The sequence below is a fragment of the Necator americanus genome, chromosome X (genome assembly GCF_031761385.1).
Source record: "Necator americanus strain Aroian chromosome X, whole genome shotgun sequence".
In the NCBI taxonomy this organism is placed as follows: domain Eukaryota; kingdom Metazoa; phylum Nematoda; class Chromadorea; order Rhabditida; family Ancylostomatidae; genus Necator; species Necator americanus.
In genome coordinates, this window is record NC_087376.1 from 17,812,478 (window position 1) to 17,833,301 (window position 20,824).

At 41.2% G+C, this 20,824-nt stretch overlaps 7 protein-coding genes across 8 annotated transcripts in view; 4 read left to right on the top strand and 3 right to left on the bottom strand.

The window, feature by feature from the left end:
• Window positions 1-12, bottom strand: part of RB195_023883 (uncharacterized protein) — a gene marked incomplete at both ends in the record, with an annotated part of 639 nt that extends 627 nt beyond the window's left edge. The window contains one exon of the mRNA XM_064211472.1: window positions 1-12. This exon is cut by the window's left edge and continues 627 nt beyond it. Coding sequence (XP_064067353.1) covers window positions 1-12 — 12 coding nt within the window.
• Window positions 13-272: 260 nt separating this feature from the next.
• RB195_023884 (uncharacterized protein) lies at window positions 273-524 on the bottom strand (the record flags this gene model as incomplete). The annotated part of the gene is made up of 1 exon (XM_064211473.1): window positions 273-524. One exon carries the CDS (start codon window positions 522-524, stop codon window positions 273-275), a length of 252 nt encoding a protein of 83 aa, XP_064067354.1.
• An 18-nt stretch (window positions 525-542) lies between these two features.
• On the bottom strand, window positions 543-989 carry RB195_023885 (uncharacterized protein; the record flags this gene model as incomplete). The annotated part of the gene is made up of 1 exon (XM_064211474.1): window positions 543-989. The coding sequence occupies one exon, from the start codon at window positions 987-989 to the stop codon at window positions 543-545; it is 447 nt and encodes a 148-aa protein (XP_064067355.1).
• Window positions 990-5,649: 4,660 nt separating this feature from the next.
• Window positions 5,650-6,057, top strand: RB195_023886 (uncharacterized protein; the record flags this gene model as incomplete). Its single annotated transcript, XM_064211475.1, has 1 exon — window positions 5,650-6,057. One exon carries the CDS (start codon window positions 5,650-5,652, stop codon window positions 6,055-6,057), a length of 408 nt encoding a protein of 135 aa, XP_064067356.1.
• Window positions 6,058-8,305: 2,248 nt separating this feature from the next.
• On the top strand, window positions 8,306-8,569 carry RB195_023887 (uncharacterized protein; the record flags this gene model as incomplete). Its single annotated transcript, XM_064211476.1, has 1 exon — window positions 8,306-8,569. One exon carries the CDS (start codon window positions 8,306-8,308, stop codon window positions 8,567-8,569), a length of 264 nt encoding a protein of 87 aa, XP_064067357.1.
• Window positions 8,570-10,768: 2,199 nt separating this feature from the next.
• RB195_023888 (uncharacterized protein) lies at window positions 10,769-11,563 on the top strand (the record flags this gene model as incomplete). 2 transcript variants are annotated; one of them, XM_064211477.1, is made up of 1 exon in its annotated part: window positions 10,769-11,563. In XM_064211477.1, one exon carries the CDS (start codon window positions 10,769-10,771, stop codon window positions 11,561-11,563), a length of 795 nt encoding a protein of 264 aa, XP_064067358.1. The 2 variants fall into 2 exon arrangements, with proteins under 2 accessions (XP_064067358.1, XP_064067359.1); XM_064211478.1 differs by having other exon boundaries at window positions 10,961-11,563.
• Window positions 11,564-17,319: 5,756 nt separating this feature from the next.
• Window positions 17,320-20,824, top strand: part of RB195_023889 (uncharacterized protein) — a gene marked incomplete at both ends in the record, with an annotated part of 31,351 nt that continues 27,846 nt past the window's right edge. The window contains 2 exons of the mRNA XM_064211479.1: window positions 17,320-17,416; window positions 17,508-17,641. Coding sequence (XP_064067360.1) covers window positions 17,320-17,416; window positions 17,508-17,641 — 231 coding nt within the window. The remainder of the gene's footprint in view (window positions 17,417-17,507; window positions 17,642-20,824) is intronic.

Here is a 20,824-nt window from a genome sequence, read left to right on the forward strand (position 1 = left end):
ACATAACGGCATCTTTTTTTTTCTCGCGATACTTCTGTAAGTTTTGAAACCGTGTGTATGTGGTCAATCGTACTGAACTCTTTTCGGAACCCTGCGTGCTTGCATGACTGTCCTTCATCTAATGTTCTTTCTATCCTGTTTAGGATTACTCTTGTGAAGAGCTTGTAGATGACAGACAGTAAGCAGATTGGACGATAGTTACCGATGTCTTGTGGGTCTTCCTTCTTATTCAACAGCACGGTTTTGGTGGTTTTCCATTGCTTAGGAACCTTTCATTCCGACAGATAACGAGTGAGGAGCCTCGCCAGTGTGTCGATGAGGACTGGCGGTAGGTCTTTCAGATGTTCAGGCTTGACTCTCTCGAGGCCAGGTGAAGTACAATTCTTCACCGACATGGTGGCATGTCGGACTTCGGAAGGGAGGACCTTTGGAGTGACATGTCCATCTTCCCTCAGATGGTGATGAGGCAAGTGGACGTGGCAGTCGAAGAGATCTAAGTAGAAGTCGTGAATGACCTTTTCCATCCCCCTTCTCAAATCCTGTTATTCCGTGTTTCCGTCTCGGGTGTAGCGAATGCTCTGTCCCGCCTCTGCAGCTTCAGCCAACACTTCTGCTCTTCTCTCTTCGAGGTCTTCTTTTATCGTCTCTCTGCAAAGCCTGGCGAGCTCAGACGTGAGTTCTTGGTTGCCCGCAGCTCGTGCAGCTCCACGCTGATGTATTAGCTCTAAGCTGTAGAGTTTTCGGAGACAGGCATCTCTTGGTGGTTTTGAAACTCTTCGTTTTCCTCGTACAGTTGTGAAGATGTTCCACAAGCCGTTCATATTCGTCGTCGATGTTGTCCATGACGGTGTACTCTTAAAAACCGACAAGCGAAGCGAAGAGCTCCTAGGGCTATCATCGACTTCGTTTTCTCCTCTCCGTGTGAGAGAAAATCTCTCGAAGAAGACGATGATCCGATCCCGCATAATACTTTGGTACAACAGCGACATCCGTCAGACACATAAGTGCGATAAGGAGGAGCCGGTCCCCTCAAAGGTGAAGGGGGTCTTGCCCATATTGGGCAGCCGAAAGTGAAGGGGATCAATGAGACATATATTTGTCGCATTGTCACCTCAACGAGCAAATTTCTCCCTTAATAACTTAGTTATTTGAAAACCTAGAAATAGAACGAAGGGTACATAACTGCCCTAACTTTCGTGGTTCTATACAGAAATTACCTGACCGGATTGAAAAAATGTGCCCCGAGCTCGAAAAAGTCGCTGTTATTTTGCACCTGAAAAAACAGTTTTTTTTTCTAAATAACTCGCTTAGTTGGAAACCTATTAGTAGAATGAAGGGTACATATTTGCTTTACAATTTCTCAATCTATACAAAGGTAACTCGGTTGACCTACGGAAATGCGTAGTTTTCTCAAAGAGAGGGGAGGAGCACGTTATGTCACATTTGTATATCGATGTCTCTCGAAGAAAAAGAATGTCTGTACAAATAAATGTGGACAACTCAGAAAGGTTGTTTCATAGGACTTATCAACAAAAGAATACCTAAAAACCACTTAACTAATTTAATTAGTTGAATAAATGTCCTAAACATTGTTAAGAAGAGAAGGGCTCATAAGCCAGCAGATAGCATTAAAGGGAGATTAGTCGTATTAATCAAGAGTTACTAGAACAAAAAATTCATTTTTGGCAGTGAAGAAATTACTTATTGGATGAAGAGTAACAAGAGTAACAACATAATATGCATTTTCTGCTGAATCGTATTTGACGAGGAAGTATGAAGATGACAACACCGGTACGAAGGAGCAGATACGAGGACGAATGAGTAACTTTAATTACGAATTAGAAAGAAAAAAGCACTTACATTACGTCATATATGTTATACATTATATTATATATATTTCCCAGCGGAGTTCCCAAAGAAGTGCGGCGTGATGAGTCATCACGAGCAGCTTTTGCACATACATTACTATTTCAGATATTACAAAATCCAGACCTAACTGCGTGGATTAACTACAATATAGTGTAAAAGAGGATGGAATTCGCTACAAGTATTTGCCAAAAAACCGGACTAAAAGAGTTTTTAAGTTGCAGAAATTCACTGTATCTTTCACCATCTTATCTAATTCACTGTATCTTTCACCAAGCACTTATCTTCTTAAATAACCCAGTCCTTTGAAACTGGAGACACTCAATTTTTCATGCCTAATTTTGGACGCCAATTTCTCGGCGGAGAAGAACGCATAATGAATGTGATGTGTACCGTTCGATTCGTCACGTTCTGGAGTATTTCAAAATACTCTTCACTGCCGGGTGATTCTGCTGCAAACTCTAACCGTACATTCTCGCTCTGTTGTTCGGTGGTTCCTTATCGGTAATGTCTCCTTATTTAGTAGCTTATTGTAGTGTAATTTACTGCGATATTGTGATCAGAAGACAGGTAAGTAAGATTTTATTCTCATAGTTTATATTATTTTATTTTATATGATAATTATGAATGAATATTCCTTCTTTTCCGACTGTTCCGTCGTCCATTTACTTCTTACGTTGAAGAGAATACCTGCAGTGGAAATATTCGACTTTCTTACATCTCTCAACATGTGAAACCATCTACCCTTTTTTTTTCTCGTGGTGACCGTGCAGCTCAAATGAATGGGGTCCTTTCGCCAACCGTCCAAAAGTGAAGGGGGTCGGAACACTGGCTCCGACTATCGCATGTCTGGAGCGTGGAGAGGAGGGCTTCTGGAATTGCGGTAGTTCCCGTTGGTGGTCTTAGTCGTCATGATGAACTCGGAGAGCCTTTCCCCTTTTTCATTAAATTGTAGACCGTGGGTCCCGATGTGAAGTTCCTCAGGCGTTCTTCTCGGGCCAATTTTGGCGTTGAAATCACCAACCATGACCTTGTAGAAGGTATGGTTTTTTCTGTAGAACATCTTCAGGTCCATATAGAAAGCCAACTTCTTCGTGATGTTGGAGCGTAAACGACGAAGTTTGTCAAAGTTTATCACGGACGTGATAATGCTTAATTAGCTCAATGGCTGCTTCTTGTGTCTTATAGCAATTTCTGTCTGTCGATGATTCATGATGTAACTTGAGTTTACGTTTTCTGGCGACCGAATTTGTAGTTCTTAGGCTCGCAGCTGCAAAAAATGACTCATGTGGACAAAGATGTTTACAGGCCAATCGAGTGTTTCTTTGTGTTACCATGTGCAGGACATCATATCAGTCTACTCCGCCCTCAATTTAACAAATAGCCGCAGAAAGTTCATTGTGCCATTTTTCTTGCTCTTCATGTTGTTTATCCTTTGCTCGCTCTTCTTTGTTTTCATGTGCATCATTTGTCATTATTATTGTTACTGTTACATGGTTTAATTACCCAAGTTTGAGGGAGTGCCGAATAAAGTTGCTAAGTTGTATCCCGCGTGGCACATGGAAAGAGACTGTCAACTACCGAAGTCCAATACAAGCCTATCAGTATAAGTTGTGCATCGGCAAATCCGACGAACTCAGCTACAACCACCAAGGAACGACAACAGGATTAAGGTTAGCATAAGACAAATTGCAGTGTGAATTTGCATGCTAACGCTTCGGCTTCCTTTAATTATTACTATTACTTGTCTATAAAATCTTGGAGCAACTTCACTAGCATTGTGAGCAGTGAATTGAGCGGTGCAATTAACATCAATCATCGTCTACTCGTTGTTAACAACTACTATCTATCATTGGCACATTAGATCTGCATATCTACATTCTCAACGACAACTTCCCTCAAAATTTGCAAAGGGGTCGTGACTCAGCAATTTAATGTGCTAGCCGACGCTAAAAAGCAAAAAAATATGCTAGTCTGGGTGAATCGGAAATCTCCGCCGAGGAAGGAGATTTCGAAATGTGCGAAATAGACTCAGCGCTAGTCTGCATTCGCGCAGTACAAACTTCTCTCCAAAAAACCATTGCGTTTGCTGAAACCGTCAGCATAGGAATACCACCAGGAAGTGAAGAAGATAAGTGCGTTTCGGAGCACATCGAGAAAGTCAACACACTTCTCTCCGAAATGGAAACATTTCTTGCGCGTCTTGAGGGGCAAAAACACGTCTTGATGACAAGAATGAGAACTCAAATAGAGACGCGCGTATACCCGGACCCTGGAGTGCAAAATCAGGGAATTTAAGTGGGCCGCGTAGAATTACCCAGGCTTCCTATCCCAGAATTTAACGGCAAAAGCTGGCAATGGGACAATTTCTGGGAATTGTTTAACGCCACAGTGCACTCGCTACCACTCTCAAATCTACAGAAGTTCAATTACTTTCTTAGAGCCCTAAGGGAGAGGCTCGACAGTCTGCAGAACGCTTCCAAATGACTGCATCAAATCATCCTCTGGTGTTGGAACACTTGCGGGAAAAGAACGGCAATACGTCCACAATCATAACCAGTCTACATGAAAGATTAGAGACTTGGACTGCACGAAGCACTGACCTCTAGGACCAGTGCAACCTTTCCGACAAGATTTCATTTCTCACCAAGCAGCTCGGAAGCAAAGGAGAGAATCTTGATAGCCCATGGTTATTGTCCAAAATCCTTGCAAAATCCAGGCAAGATATCCAGAGGAGGGTACTGGAGAAAAAAGTTTCATTACCCGCAGAAGAATTCTATAATCTGAAGAAACAGATGGAAACGCTTGAAATAATTATCCGGCAAGAACAAGAGATTGAACGCAACACGCCGGTGAAAACTGAGCGGAAAAATTTACCATCGAAACTAAAACCAAATCCTTGGCAAGATAGGAAACGAACGCCATATTGTTTCTATTGTGAATCGAAGGAACACTGGTCAACATCTTGCACAAAACTTAAAATTCCCAAAGAAAAGATTGATTTCCTCAAAGAGATGCAGCGATGTCTGGGTAGTGGGTCAAAACTCCACAATACCTTAGAATGCAAATCAAGAGGATGTGCGCATTGTGGCAGAAAGCACCACGCTTCAACGTGCTTTAAATCTACACCTTCTTCGTTTCCAGAAAAAACAAGGCATGCTGCACAAAAAAAGAGTGAAAAAATTCAAAAGACAACACAAAATTTCACAGCAAGCGCGAAAAAATCAACCATCGAGGAAAGCAAACCTGCAGTACATCAAGCAAACCTAGCAGTGTCAAACTCGTCTACTAAAACAAATGGGACCAAATATTTCTTCTGTCCGGCTCCCTAAAAGTGATACATCCGTCAACAAAGGAGCTCCAAGAGGTGCAAGTGCTGCTTGATACTGGACCATATAGATCTTTTATCGATTCTTACCTCGCAAAGGAACTCCAACTTCCAGAACATGGTAGAACAGCAATGAGATTAACCACATTCGGATCACGTGAACATAGGGATATTGCTCACACATTTGAACATTTGGGATGCAAAAGCAGTGCGCATATGCTCCGGCTCTTCACATTTGACACTCTCACGGCAAATCTCACTCAAGGTGCAATGGATAAAAAAAGCACAAAATTCATTCGTCGCAAAGGTGTCCATGTCTGTTCACCGTCCAAAAAAACCAAGGCGCAGCCAAAAATTCTTATTGTTTGCGACCACTGTGGAATTTCATTGAATTTGAAGCCCCACATTTCAACCTACTTTCAGGATTACTTCTCGCTCTTACAAAATTTGGCTTCATGATAACGGTACAAAAAATTGATCTCGACAACACCATTCCATATTGGCTTCCAGCATTCATAAATATGCTCAAAGTAGAAAACAACATGGACCACTGGGGGCAGCACTGGGACTCTGAAGCCAACAACGCTGGAAAAGAATATACCGGTCCCGAAAAAGAAGAAAAAGCAAGGATCAATCATGAAGTACTGGAGGAACTCAGCAAATCCATCCAGCGAAAAGAAGACGGCTATTACGTCAAACTTTCATTCAAGAAAACGCACGAAGACCTACCAGAAAACCGCATATTAGCCTGGAAACGACTGAAAAGCATCTTTAAAGAATACAATAATCAGTCGGATTTTCCTCAGCAGTACGACTATGTCTTCAAAGAACAACTCAAAAAGAAGCATTCTCGAGCAGGTTGAATAAAAGCATCACTTACCCCACCAGCCCATAATAACTCCAAGCAAAGAAACTGCCAAATTACGCATAGTCTTCGATATGTCAGCGCACTATAAAGGATGCCCGTCGCTCAGCGAAGTAGTACACCAGGGACCAACTATACTACCCAACCTGTACGGCATACTATTACGATTCCGTACGGCAAAGTATAAAGGCAATATCAGACTTGGAGAAAGCATTTCTCCAAGTGCGCATAGAAGAGAGTGATGGAGATTTCACTAGGTGTCTCTGGATAAAAAACGATCAATTAATACTACGAATACTCATACCAGTGGCGTCTTTGTAGCAAACCGCGTCAAAGAGGTGCAAAATATTGTAACGAGATTTAAACTCATCGAAAATCTTGGTACAATTTGGTTGCGTCGATACAAGCCATAACCTAGCAGACTGTGGTACAAGAGGCCTAAGGAAAAACCAATTCTCAACTCGCACATGGTGGACCAGATACCCCTTAAACAGATCACTGAAAACAAACTTGCTCGAAACTTTGCCTCAATTCCAGAGAACGAAGGAGAAGAACTTCCTTCTTTTGTTGAAATGCATATACGGGTTACAGGGAATGCTGGATTCTCGATTATGCACTGAGAGTCCTCAAAAACACGACGTCACGCCTTCGAAGAGAGCTACAAAGCAAACTTCAGAGGCATCTTCCGTGGCTTTTAAGCGACCAACGAGGAAATCCCCTCTCAGCAAAAGACATCCTTGATACCCAGCACGTGCTCATAAGAAATCACCAGATGGTGCACATCGACAACCACTATAAACAAAAGCTAACAAGAATTTAAATCTGAAGCTAGATAACCCGAGCTAGCTTTATTGCGAGCTTACGGACGTCTCAACAAGTCGGATCTTAATACGCTGTCAAAAAATCCTGTCATCATTGGGCCAAACACCGATCTGAGCCGCTTAATCATCGACGATGCGCATGGAATATACCATAAAGGCATTCCGCACACTATGTCAAATGTTCGACAAATGTACTGGATCCCACGACTACGACAACAAGTGGAAAAACGAGTACGCCAGTGCATACCCTGCCAGAAGATGAACAATCTTATATACAAATATCCTGAAATGACGGATCTCCCAGCAAATCGTGTGATACGAGTACGCACGTTCCAACATATAGGCTTAGACTACTATGGCCCGATGAAATTATTTAGAGAAGACATGGTTTAAACTAATGTATATGGATGCATATTCACATGTGCTGTCACAAGGTTGATTCACCTCGAGCTCGTACCTGATGGAACAGCCGAGAAGTTTATTAATGCCTTCCGACGCTTCGTTGCTAGGCGGGGTAAACCGGATACAGTAACCTGTGACAATGCACCCACGTTTCTCCTGGGAAACCAGGTTCTGAATCAAAGACTTGAAGCTACAGGAGAACAGTTGATGAACTGAGAACGCCTGATAAAAACAATAAAAAACTCAATGTTGAAATCGATTTGACGACGTATCCTAACAATGGATCAACTACTAACCTTACAGAAATTGAAGCATGTCTCAACACACGACCGCTGACTTATCAAGAAACTGATTATGAAAGCACTTTGCATTGTCTGCGCCCAATCGATTTTATCCAGAACGAGATGGACATCACACTTCCACTCGCAAATTTCGAGGAAAGTTGATCCATCTTATTACAAAGCTAGTGAAGTAGCTCGCCTCAACACTCGTCTACAGTCAATTAGAGCATTACAGTCATCGTGTGCTTTTTCCGAACGCTACTATATGGAAATATGGAAGGATGCATATCTAACCGCCTTGTGAGAACAGCATCGACGTCACATGAGCAAAAAAAGAGGATGCACCGTCAACTGACGATAGGAGCAGACGTTCTCATAATGGACTCCTGTCAGAAAAGAAACAACTGGAAGTTAGGAAGGATTATCAAACTGGTACAAAGTAGCGACAGTGAAATACGAGAAGCTGAAGTCTTCTGCGGCAAAAACACTTTCATGCGTCGACCGGTAAATCAACTGGTCCCACTTGAAATAAGCGGATGTCAGGACTCCACACAAAACTATCACGAAAATGCTCAAGACAACGCAACCCAGTTGCAAGAAGGGATGCGAAACCTAACTCGGGAACATCCACGCTATAATCTGCGTCCAAGATCAATTCATCAGGACCGCATTGTTCCTTCAGCGGCACACGAGCCGAGTTTTTACAGCAAGCTGCCTTCCATTAAACTACCTTCAACTTCTAATGGCTATAGTCACAACAGCCATAGTAGCATCCCATCCCAGTTCGTCGTCAAGCGACAACTCGTCATCATATCATATGATTGAATGCAGACCAGAAGGCGTTTACGTTAACTTCCCAAACGCTGAAGCTTATGAACTCTGCGTGGACAACTACTGCATCACCGAGAACACGCCACCAATATGGTCGTATCGATTCCTATTACTGATCTCCTATATAATTATGAAGCTCAAGGGAAAATTAAAACCGCAAACAAATACACGGTAGTCGACACTACGTGTCCAGCGCAACTGTTCTGACCAGCCGTCAAATTCACACTTTGCTCAGAAAACATCTTCAATCCAAAATGCTGGCAAGTGTCTGCAATAGCCGGTGCAGGATTTCTTCTATACCTACTCATAGCATTTTGCTACACCATATGTTACGTTCCGGTAACAATTGGACGCCCAATCAGAATACTACTACAAGGAATCTACACAATGTGTTATGTGATACTGCACGTGATCTTCACAAACATAGCAAAAGTCTTCCTATTTGAACGAGGACGTCAAAGACGGTGCCACCAGCTTTTGGAAGCTCTTGCCTTGTGTGGCTCAATTGTCAGTGCTTGGACTTTCCAAACACTAAACGTTTTTCCTCGTCACTTAAAAAACTGTGTCAATACCTCCGGACAAACTGTATGCAAAGTAGAAACAGCATCTGGACTGAAAATAAATCCATTCAAGAGGGATGCGTGTGTTCGACTACAACGCAATCACTCCACAGTTCTTGAAATGAGACTTAACTGGGCAGATCTTTGACTAATGTGCCAAAAAAGTTCTCTACTATACACACGAAACATTGTTCAAAAGGTGGTAGACAGCAAAAGATGCTCCCATATAGGGTCTTGTGTAGAAAACAAATGTGCAGAAATCAGTGCCAGCAGCTTAATTCCGGAGCTCTCCAGCAATTACCCTGGCACAACGAGATGTCTCGAGTCGTGTGGAGGACCGGGATGCGATTGCTTCTATTTGAGCTCTGGCTATTTGTTCTACAGGATCTATGCTGTTCTAACAGACAATGATGTCTACGAACTTTTCACATGTTCCGCACGGCAGAAGAGGGTAAAAGCGAAGGTGCAAATTAAGCGACCAACAGACGAAAAATTCACCACCCACGTGCTCGGTCTGCGACGTAACGTACCAGTTCAACTACCCTCTATGGACGTCACCTTAAGCTTGCTCTCATGGTCATACCTTTCCATACTAGGCACAACGTTTATTTCGAACGCACATACCATATCTCTCTGGACATCTGAGACACTCCTACACTCACTGTGTCCTTCACTGGAGGCCGCACAATCACTTCATTGCAACCTCCTCGAATGACTCCTGCGAATGTGATCCCTCCGAGATCTTGGTGAAATGTCACTGCCAAGACTAGGATATTAACAAAAATTTCCGAAAAATAGGAAATGTCCTCCCTGTAACGTTCCCATTCTTAAAGTTCATGCAGTATCAGAGTAACAACGTCATGGCGCAAATAAGTCAAGGAATTTCGGCTGAGATCATCATCAACATAAAGGAAACCATAGAATACACTATAGTCGATGTCACAGACGAGATCTGCGAAGTTGACAACACTTTCATATATGGATGCTATAAGTACAACAGAGGCGCGAGTGCAAATGTAGCTTGTTCTTCAAGTTCGACTGCCGTCTTTGCAGAAATAGACGCGGCGTCGACACGTTCACCATCCCTTGTTCACCCCACAAGGAAGATTCTACGCTCCGTTTCCTTTTGCCTAATGCGCGTGTACACCTTAAGTGTTCCGACACATGCGGATCTACCACAAAATACTTTGTCATCATAGGCTTTAAGATATATACACACTTTGCAAACGAGACTCAAAGAAATCAGTATGCACACACAAAACGTAACGTCGGACTTCGACTGGCCCGATGCTGGACACATACTCAACGTGCACTGGCAATGGTACAAAACAGTCCTTGTCGTATTATCGGATTGGCACTCTTGATTAGTTATCTTTACCTCACGACTGCAGGTGGACGTCTATTGTGCAAAATGTCCACTACACTAATTGCCTTGCACGAATTGCCTGGAATGCCATCAAACTTCTCATATACATTGCATGTTTCTCCTCCAAGCATGTTTTTTAAACTAAACGGCCCACTTCATCTCAACAAAATATAGCGACGAAAACGCTATAACAATCGAATAACGAAGTGCAATCCAGCTATATAATGCATGTACATAGCTAAGCCATCAACAAAATACAAGTTTCAATATGCTTTTAGTACAATGGACACCCACGACGAAGAGCTACTTAGAAGGCGCAAGGAGGAGGAGCAACGACTGATAGAGCAACTCCGATTTAAATGAGCCTGCGTTCGCTTCGCCCCAACACTTCCAACGGAACGAAATCCAAAGAAACATCAAACAGTTCGTTCAGTTAATTCTCAACATTATGAGATCCAGTAATTTATCAAATGAGTACGCAGAGCTATTTGGACAGCGTCCAACCGTTTTGGCGAAGAGGGAAGCTACCTTGTACAAGCACAAGGTACAGAACCTACAAATGAGGGCGCAATGTATTAGAGAGAAAATAATATGCACGGTGCAAGGAATCACTATGAGCTGCGAGGCGTGCGGATTTTTAATGCTCTTAAAATCCCTTCCCGAGAGCTTAAGGATTGAATTTTACGACCAGGAAATAGACGGGATCTCACTTAAGCCAACTTTCGTTAATGAATTCACGAAGAAAGAGCTCAAATTTTTGGATGAGCTTCAAAGAAGCATCGAAACGGAGATGCATGAAGCGATACAACAGATCAAAAATGAAGACTGCCAGAACATACACGTGGAAACGTTAAAGGCCTTCACTGAGTCCCAGCGACTTATGGAAGAATTTGGGAACACCATCAGACAGAAATTCACACGCTTTGGAGAAAAACTAACAGCGTTCGAAACCCTCCTAGAAGACATGGAGACGAGACATCGAAACATGATATCGACGGCTCACAAATGCGAGCAAACTCCAATGCCTGATAAATCCACAGCAGTGAGACTCGACGATCAAATGAAACCCCCTGAAGGTGAAGTCGTAGGAGACTTATTGCACACTGATGGCGAAGAGGAGCAAAGTCAAACGGATGTGCCAGTCCATCAAGGAGACGAACCCTCAGAGCAACTAAACGATAAAGAGACGTGGACAACTGCTGGAGGAAAAGATAATGATCAAATGCAAAGGCCAAGGTCGTGATCGTCTAACCGCAATGTTCAAAGACGAAAGAAATGGATAAGAGACCGCATGGCAGAGGTCCTTCACCAAATTAAGAAATCATCACGAATGCCAAACCGAATCTTCTTGCTCCATAGCAGTTTGCGCGACAAGGACCGCTTCCTGAGATGTGCATTCTGCGACGTTAAGGGCCAACACTACAGTGACAGCTGTCCATACATATGCTGTGACATACAGGACAGTAAGAGAACGCCAGAGGATGGTCAGATGTACGCGTTGTCTTGACACACTCCATCGAAATTTGCCGCAAAACAATAAGACGCTGTGGGTACTGTCGCAAGGAAGAGCATCATTCGGCCATATGCCCGCTAACAGAGTTGGAGGATGCACTGGAAAGGGAATACTCGAATCTGCGAAAGGAACTAAAGGTGCTAGAGGGCGACTTCAACTCCCCGACGTAACACGCTGCGGTTTGAGACGGAAGCTCCAGCTACGTCAAATTCACATGAACCCTCCACTATTCGCAGATGGGAGTATCACGAACGTGATACTACTTAATTAGCTCAATAATTGCTTCTCGTGTCTTGTAACAATGTCTATCTGTCGATGATTCATTATGTAACTTGAGTTGACGCTGTCTGGCGACCGAATTTTTAGTTCTTAGGCTCGCAGCTGCAAAAAATGATTCATTTGGACAAAGATATTTACAGGCCAATCGAGTGTTTCTTTCTATTAGCATGCGCAGAACATCATATTAGTCTACTCCGCCCTCAATGTAACGTATAAATAGCCGCAGAAAGTTCATTGTGCCATTATTCTTGCTCTTCATGTTGTTTATCCTTTGCTCGCTCTTCTTTGTTTTCATGTATCATTTGCCATGTTACTGTTATATGGTTTAATTATTTAAGTTTGAGGGAATGCCGAATAAAGTTGCTAAGTTGTATCTCGCGTGGCACATAGAAAGAGTCTGTCAACTACCAAAGTCCAATACAAGTCAATCAGTACAAAGCTAGTGTTGAACCACATCTTCTCATCCGTAAACGTCCGATTCGGGTTGTAAGTTGTTCGAAAGAGTCGATGTTTACTGCCATATTCGTGTCGACGAGGACACCAACTCCACCAACGCCTCTGCTGTCGCATTTTCCTAAGAACAGCCCTTCTCCAGTTTCATATACGGCGTTGAGAGGCTGACGTCGTACTTAATGGCCTGGCTTCCTGGCTTGCATCATCAGATCTTCGATGGCCGCTTCCGATGCAAGCGTACGTGCGTTATGAGTACAGATCGTCACCCTAGTCCTTTTCCGTTTCGGTAGCCTATATTACTCCTGGAACTCCGTCTTTCCTGGCGCTGCCGTAGCAGAATTTCCTCCGGAATCAGGAGACTTTTCTATTACTGTTTTGCATAAAACTTTAAAACCCATGGGCAGGTTGCAAGCCTCTAGTCCCAGTCTCGCAAGTTGCGAGAACGTTGCGTTCTCCCGGAGTGGACAGGTGGAGCTTATTACTTGGAAGCTACTCCAAACCGTCTCCCTTGCACCTCCCGGTCACCTGACTGCAGGCTTTTGGCAATACGGACGTGCAGGGTACCTTAGTATTATGAGCCGTTAGCAGAATCAGGGATTCCATCCCATGAATCCACCTGCGTCTCAGGACAGGTACAAGGTCGCTTTTTGTCCGCGACTAGCCCCTTATCCGCCATCTGGGGATGCGTCACGTAGCCTTGCGACTAACCGGCTGTGTTTCTTCTAATGAGGGAGATCCGTGGATGATTATTATATTAATTATTATTACCAGTCTGAATGTCCGGCTAAAGTCAAACTTCAGACTTTTTTGTGATGTTCTCTTCGCTCGTCTTCGCCGATCAATTAATCAAAATTAATCAAAAATTAGTCTTAATGACACTTTCTGTAAAGTCAAATCTCTCTTTCTAGCAACATTTTCTTCCTTCTTTCTTTTTTTTCACTATAAATAAAGGCGAAAGATTTCATAGCTTTCCTTCTAAACGCGTCAGTTCCACATTTTGAGAATATTCAAACTTTAGCTTGAAACAGTCCTTTGGTTCCAATATAATATAATCACAAATTTAAAGCATTACTCGAAATATGCTTGTTCTTCCTGTTTTCCCCAACAGCTCTCAAAGAATGATGTTCAATATAAAATGATGTGAACGATATCATTATACTGATAAGGATAACGTTCCTCGTCAGATCATGTAAACTGTTGGCTACTAAGCCTATTAAGCAGTAGGGTTCATTCGTGTTTTCACTTTCTGAGTAAGGCATAATACCAACCTGAGGCAAACGTGCAAGGAAACACGTACGGAGGAGTCATAGAGGTGAAAAGCAATGCACGCGGTGGCAATGGATGTGAAACGGATGCAACGACCCAATTGCCTTTTGCGACATGCACACGAAATTACTGCGCGACAATTCTCCATTCCCCATTCGTCGCACCCCATTTTCCCACTCCACAACCCCGGCGCGCCATTGCGACGCCGTTGGACCCATCGTACCCCATTTTACCGCTTTCCATCCCCTGCGCACGATTTCGAAGCTGGTGGACCCCGTCGCACCCCCTTTTTGGAATTTCATTTCACACACACAAACACACACACACGTATAGACAGACATAGACACACACGTGGCAGGCTAAGCCCGTTACAGCGTTATTATTATTATTACCAGTCTGAATGTCCGGCTAAAGCCGGACTTCAGACTTCCGGTGGTTTTAGCTTCGCTTCCCTTCATTGATCAATGAAAGTTAATAATAGTGGTGTTTTCTGTGAAATTAGGTTTGTGTTTTTTTAACAACGCATTCCTTCTCTTCTTTATATTATAAATTAAGGCGAAAGATTAAGGAGCATTCCTTCTAAACGCGTCAATTTTACATTTGGTGAATATTCGACCATCAGCTGCAAACACTCCTTCGATGCGAGATTAATGTAGATAGTATTTGAAAGCATTACTCAAAGTATGGGTATTCCTCTTGATTTCCCCCAATAGTTATCACAGAATGATGTTTTAACATAAAATGACGTGAAAGACATCATTCTACTGATAATGATAACGTCCCACGTCAGATCGCATAAACATCTTGCTAATATTTAAGCAACCGTTTGCATGCGTGTTTCCACTTTCTGAGAACGGCATTCTACAAACTTGAGGCGAGCAAAGAAGGAAATAGGCACGCGGAGGAGTCATAAAGGTGAAGAGCAATCCGCCCAGTGGTCACGGCTATGAAACGGCTCCAACCATTTATCTTTCTCATCATTCACACTAAGTTATTGCGCACCAATGACCGGGTCCACCGACGCCGGTGGATCCGTCGCATATTATAGCAATCTGGCGCCGGCGCACCAATCTGACGCCGTTGGACCCGTCGCACCCCCTTCTATAGGTATCTGACGCCGGTGGACCCGTCGCACCTTTTTTTCTGGACATCTGGCACCGGCGCAGCAATCTGACGCCGGTGGACCCGTCGTACCCCATATTATGGCTATTATATATCATTATTATTATTATTATTATTATTATTATTATTATTATTATTATTATTATTATTATTATTATTATTATTATTATTATTATTATTATTATTATTATTATTATTATTATTATTATTATTATTATTATTATTATTATTATTATTATTATTATTATTATTATTATTATTATTATTATTATTATTATTATTATTATTATTATTATTATTATTATTATTATTATTATTATTATTATTATTATTATTATTATTATTATTATTATTATTATTATTATTATTATTATTATTATTATTATTATTATTATTATTATTATTATTATTATTATTATTATTATTATTATTATTATTATTATTATTATTATTATTATTATTATTATTATTATTATTATTATTATTATTATTATTATTATTATTATTATTATTATTATTATTATTATTATTATTATTATTATTATTATTATTATTATTATTATTATTATTATTATTATTATTATTATTATTATTATTATTATTATTATTATTATTATTATTATTATTATTATTATTATTATTATTATTATTATTATTATTATTATTATTATTATTATTATTATTATTATTATTATTATTATTATTATTATTATTATTATTATTATTATTATTATTATTATTATTATTATTATTATTATTATTATTATTATTATTATTATTATTATTATTATTATTATTATTATTATTATTATTATTATTATTATTATTATTATTATTATTATTATTATTATTATTATTATTATTATTATTATTATTATTATTATTATTATTATTATTATTATTATTATTATTATTATTATTATTATTATTATTATTATTATTATTATTATTATTATTATTATTATTATTATTATTATTATTATTATTATTATTATTATTATTATTATTATTATTATTATTGGGTTTTTGTTTCATTGTAGAATCCTTAGACGTTCTAGTCCTTTGATAGACAGAATGTCAAAATTGGTTCAGCTTCAGCTATCTTCGTTGCTTTACTTTTCACTGGTTCTCTTTGTGCTAAAATACTGTTTATCCGCTTTAGAAGTTTATATTATTCACCGCAATGGCTGCTGTATGAGAGTGTGCACGTACAATGTTCACATTTCCCTCATTAGCAATCTTTGGCTAGTTTCGAAGGCTCGCGGAATTCCTGTAATGCATCATTTCCTGTGATTCTCACAATTTCACGTTCATGCGTTGAGGCTTACAACTTTGGTTTCTGTTTTTCAAATACTCCCTATTCTTCCTTCAACTCTTTATTGATCTCACCAGTCTGAACGTCCGGCTAAAGCTGGACTTCAGACTTTCTGTGGTGTTTGTTTCGCTCGCCTTCATTTATTAACGAAAATTAATATTAGTGCCGTTTTCTTTGAAATTAGACGTGTGTATCTCTAACAATCTTTCTTCATCTTTTTTTTATTGTAGCTAAAGGCGAAAGATTTAATAGTCTTCTTTGTTAACCCGTCAGTTCTATTCAAACTTCAGTTTCAAACACTCTTTACCAATACATTTTAGACAAAATTTACAAGCATTACTCGGATTATGAGTTTTCCTCTTGCTTCCTCCCAACAGTTATCCAAGAATGACGTTTTAGCACAAAGTGACGTGAAAGACATCATCCTACTAATGAAGGTAACGTTCTCTTGTCAGATCATGCAAATTAATCACTACTATTTGAGCAGCCGTTTGCATGTTTGCTTCCACTTTCTGAGGGAGGCATGCTACCAACTTGAGGCGAACGAAGAAGGAAATAGACATGTGGAGGAGTCATAAAGGTGAAAAACAGCTCGCCCAGTGGCCACGGCTACGAAACGGCTGCAACGTTCCATACATACATACATACATACACGCACGCACGCACGCACGCACGCAGCACGCACACATGCAAATATACACGTACACGTACACACACACACACATACATATATACACGCATACACACACATATACACGACTAAGTTCGTTATTATATATCATGAGAGCCAACTCAACTAACGAAACCCAGCAAATATTCGTAACGTAATCAACAGTGTTTTGAGGGAAATGGGCAGTTTCTCGGATGAATGTCGGGTTGCTGGCGTAGGCGTGGCTCTCGACCCTCATCAGTTTATTTTAAGGCAGTTTTTTGTTAGCTTACATTGCACCAGCAGTTCCTTTTCTGTTCCTCTATATAGTCATGTCAAAACAACCCGAAGCTCGATACAGTTGCGTAGATGGCTTAAAGCAGCGTGGTGAAGCAAGCCATTATGATCGAACTGGGACCCTCGTCGCAACAGTCAGCTAAACCGCAACTGCACCGAGCTTCATGTCGTATCGGCCTGAGTATAGAACGCTCATTGAGAGGTTGCTTAGCTTAGCGGATTTCCCTTCTAGATTTTGATCTTTTAAAAAAAAATGTTTTCATTTTGTTATCTTCACATGCTCTCCCATTTAGGCACTCGTCTATCTTCCCACATAGGTCGACTGTCCAACACTGTTACCACTGTTCAGAGAGGAACACTTATGGCAGGACAAAAACACCAAAATTCTGGCACTAAATCAGCGATTATTAAAAATGGTAGTGTCATGGTAAGGTGTTCTTATAATTAGTAGCATTTGTCAGTGTAACAACTAAACAAGTAACTGTTTTTCGCAAACAATTACGGGGATCAACCCTTCCATATCTCGCCCTTTCACTGGGTCAAAGCCGTTTTTCGAAAATGCAAAATTACCGCCTCGTGTTTCGGTCATAGGCAGTGTATCTCTTTCTAATAATGCGCTCTCAGTTTTGGATATGGGCCCAAGTTTCTCACCTGTTCAATCGATAGGGCCCAGGGTAGTACGAAAGATAGTGGGTAGTCTACAATACGTACATGACCGTCTGCGATATAGAGCAAAGATCGGAGAGGAGGAAACGGGTAGAGGAAGTAATATTAATGCGAATTTCCCTGTGGTACCGTTCCCCGCAATGATATTCAAACCCCAGGATCCCCATCCTCGAATGGATGCCAAGTTTCGTTTGTTCACCACATCAGTTTTTTCGGTTCTGAAACGTTTTTCGAGAAAACATCCTATTTCTAATCTCACGCCAATGCAACGCTCTGGCCTACGTGAGATACGCGAACTCTCAACACGTGGCGAGATAAAGGTCACAATCAGCGATAAGGGAGGAGAGTTTGTGGTCATATCACGTGAACTAGACATGGCCATCATTCGAAAACATCTGGATGACGCTACACTCTACCACTCTTCGTCACATGAAGAGTTCATAAAACAGAGCCGCCGTCTCAATAGAGTTTGGGTAGAGATTGGAAAGGCTGCGGGGTTACATAAAACAATGATCACAAAGCTGAAATACGAACTTCCTGCTTGCCCAGTTCTATATCTGCTAATAAAAACACACAAACTCTCTTCCTTTGCTTTCCTTTCAGAAGACCCGGATGTATTCAAAGCACGCCCTATAATAAGCAACGTAGGTGGCCCCACAGACAGAATATCTTGGCTTTTGAACGCTATACTTGCACCATTGCTCAAGTATGTTCTCGCGCATCTATCCAACACCAACATGTTCCTTGAGCAGCTTAAAAGAGCGCGTTCAGAAAAAGAATGTGTCATCGAATCTTTCGATGTCATATCGCTTTACACAAATGTTTCCAACGGCGCTGCAATGCAAGCTGTGTTCGAGCTACTCGTAGAACATCGGGACACCTTAGACTTGCACGGGTTTTCCATAAGGCAAATTATGACGCTCCTGGATGAATGCTTAAAGCGCTCCATTTTTTGTTGGGCCGGCAACTACTATAGACAGGTCAGGGGATTGGCCATGGGACAAAGACTAGCTCCCACACTAGCCATTGCATTCATGCCCAAAATAGAACAACCCATTCTGGAACGGAAACCTTTCGTGTATTGCCGTTATATTGATGACTGTTGCATTATATGCCCCACTCAAGACGAGATGGACACTTGTTCCGAGCTTCTAAACCAACAGTCCCCTTACATACGGTTCACAAGGGAGAAACCCAAAGAAAATTGGCTGTCCTTACTCAATGTAGAAATACAGTGGTCCAATGGTGAATGGAAGACATGATGGTTCCGAAAACCATGCAACAAAAACATTTTAGTTCATTGTCTTTCCGCCCACCCTTGGAAAACTAAGAAATCTGTGGTTAAAAACATGTTTAGGACAGCCGTAAGGGTGACACCAGATGTCCAGGAGCGGATCGATGCGATCTACCTAGTGCAACGCATCGCGAATTCTAACGGTCACATTGGTAATGTAGCACGTAGGCCAGATCTTGGTGCGCAGCGAGAATATGCCACACTGGTTGAGTCGAATAAGATCAATTTCTGCCTGCCCTTCATAACCGACGACCTGAGTAAAGCTATACGGGCTAGTCTGGTGAAATGCGGTCTCGAGGACCAAATGAGAGTTGTGGAAATACCTCCAACAAATCTCAAAAAACAACTAGTTTGAAACAGAATGTACGACCGCTTCTGTCTCTCTCCAGACTGTGTAATATGTCCATTCGGGAAGGAAGGGGACTGCATGGTCTCTGGTGTAGTCTATCTAATTTCGTGCAAAACATGTGGGGACCAATACATTGGCGAAATAGGGCGCCCCATTTGTGTTCGCATTAAAGAACATCTAAGGGGGATGAAACAATCGAATGCAGCAACTCCCCTCGGAATTCACCGCAGACAATGTCATGAAAACGTTCCTTTCTGCATAGCTGTCACAATTCTATCGTACGAACCCGAAATTATAGCTCGCAGAACTTTAGAAGCGTTTTGGATAAATGCAAAAGGTCCAAAAATGAATAGAAAGGAAGAGTGCTTAGCCGTGACCAACGAGCTGGCTCTGTATCAAGACCTTTGCGGGTTTGATCCACGGGGCCATATGCGGGTCGCATCCTAATTAGTATCAGCGGAGCGATTGCATCACGCGGATATCCGCTAACATCACGACAACGCGGCTACTGAGGTAGGCACAACGATTTGGGCTTTTTTGTTTTTTGTTTACGGGTGTAATATTCTAGGGGATGATGACTTGTTCTGGATTAGGCATTTAAGAGGATATATTGCAAATGTTCTTACTTTCCAGGCTCTGACGAAGGCGACAACGCCGAAACGTTAGCCGTAATAAATTTTGTTAACAATTTTGTGCTGCAAGAATTACGTATAGACTCTCCTCGCAGCAGAGTTTCTTTATGAGCTTTGTTTTCTTGCCTATTTGAAGCCTTCATCTCTTTCCTGCTTCCCCTAATTTCCTTTCATTCCTACTCTCCTGTTAATTCTTGGAAAGAGAACGATCTTGTTGCCAAAACCAAAGTTTTTAGAGAAATCTTCATCAAAAATATATGTCATCATCAACGCATACCTTCTTCCCAAGCTAATAATTTGACCGCTTATTGCAATGCAACTCTAAATAGTTTCGACAATATGTTGCTTGTTTTATCCTTCGTGTAACATGAGGGAGTGGTGGAAGAGCTGTGACGTAGTGGTACATCATTTGTAGCAGTTACCTAACATAATCATATGCGAGAAGTCCAGCCTATGATAGACCAGTCTTTACAGTATTGCACTTCTACGCGACAGAAAGCGTTCTCGTAATCGATGAAGGTTAAGGCGAGGAGCACGTGGTATTGCCACCAAACCTCTACCTCAACCATCCTCGATACGATCTGGATGCAATCTGTGTAGTTGAAGTCGAGGCGAAATTGAACTTGTTCTTGAGATTGAATTTCATTAAGTGTTCCTATTGAGAACGGG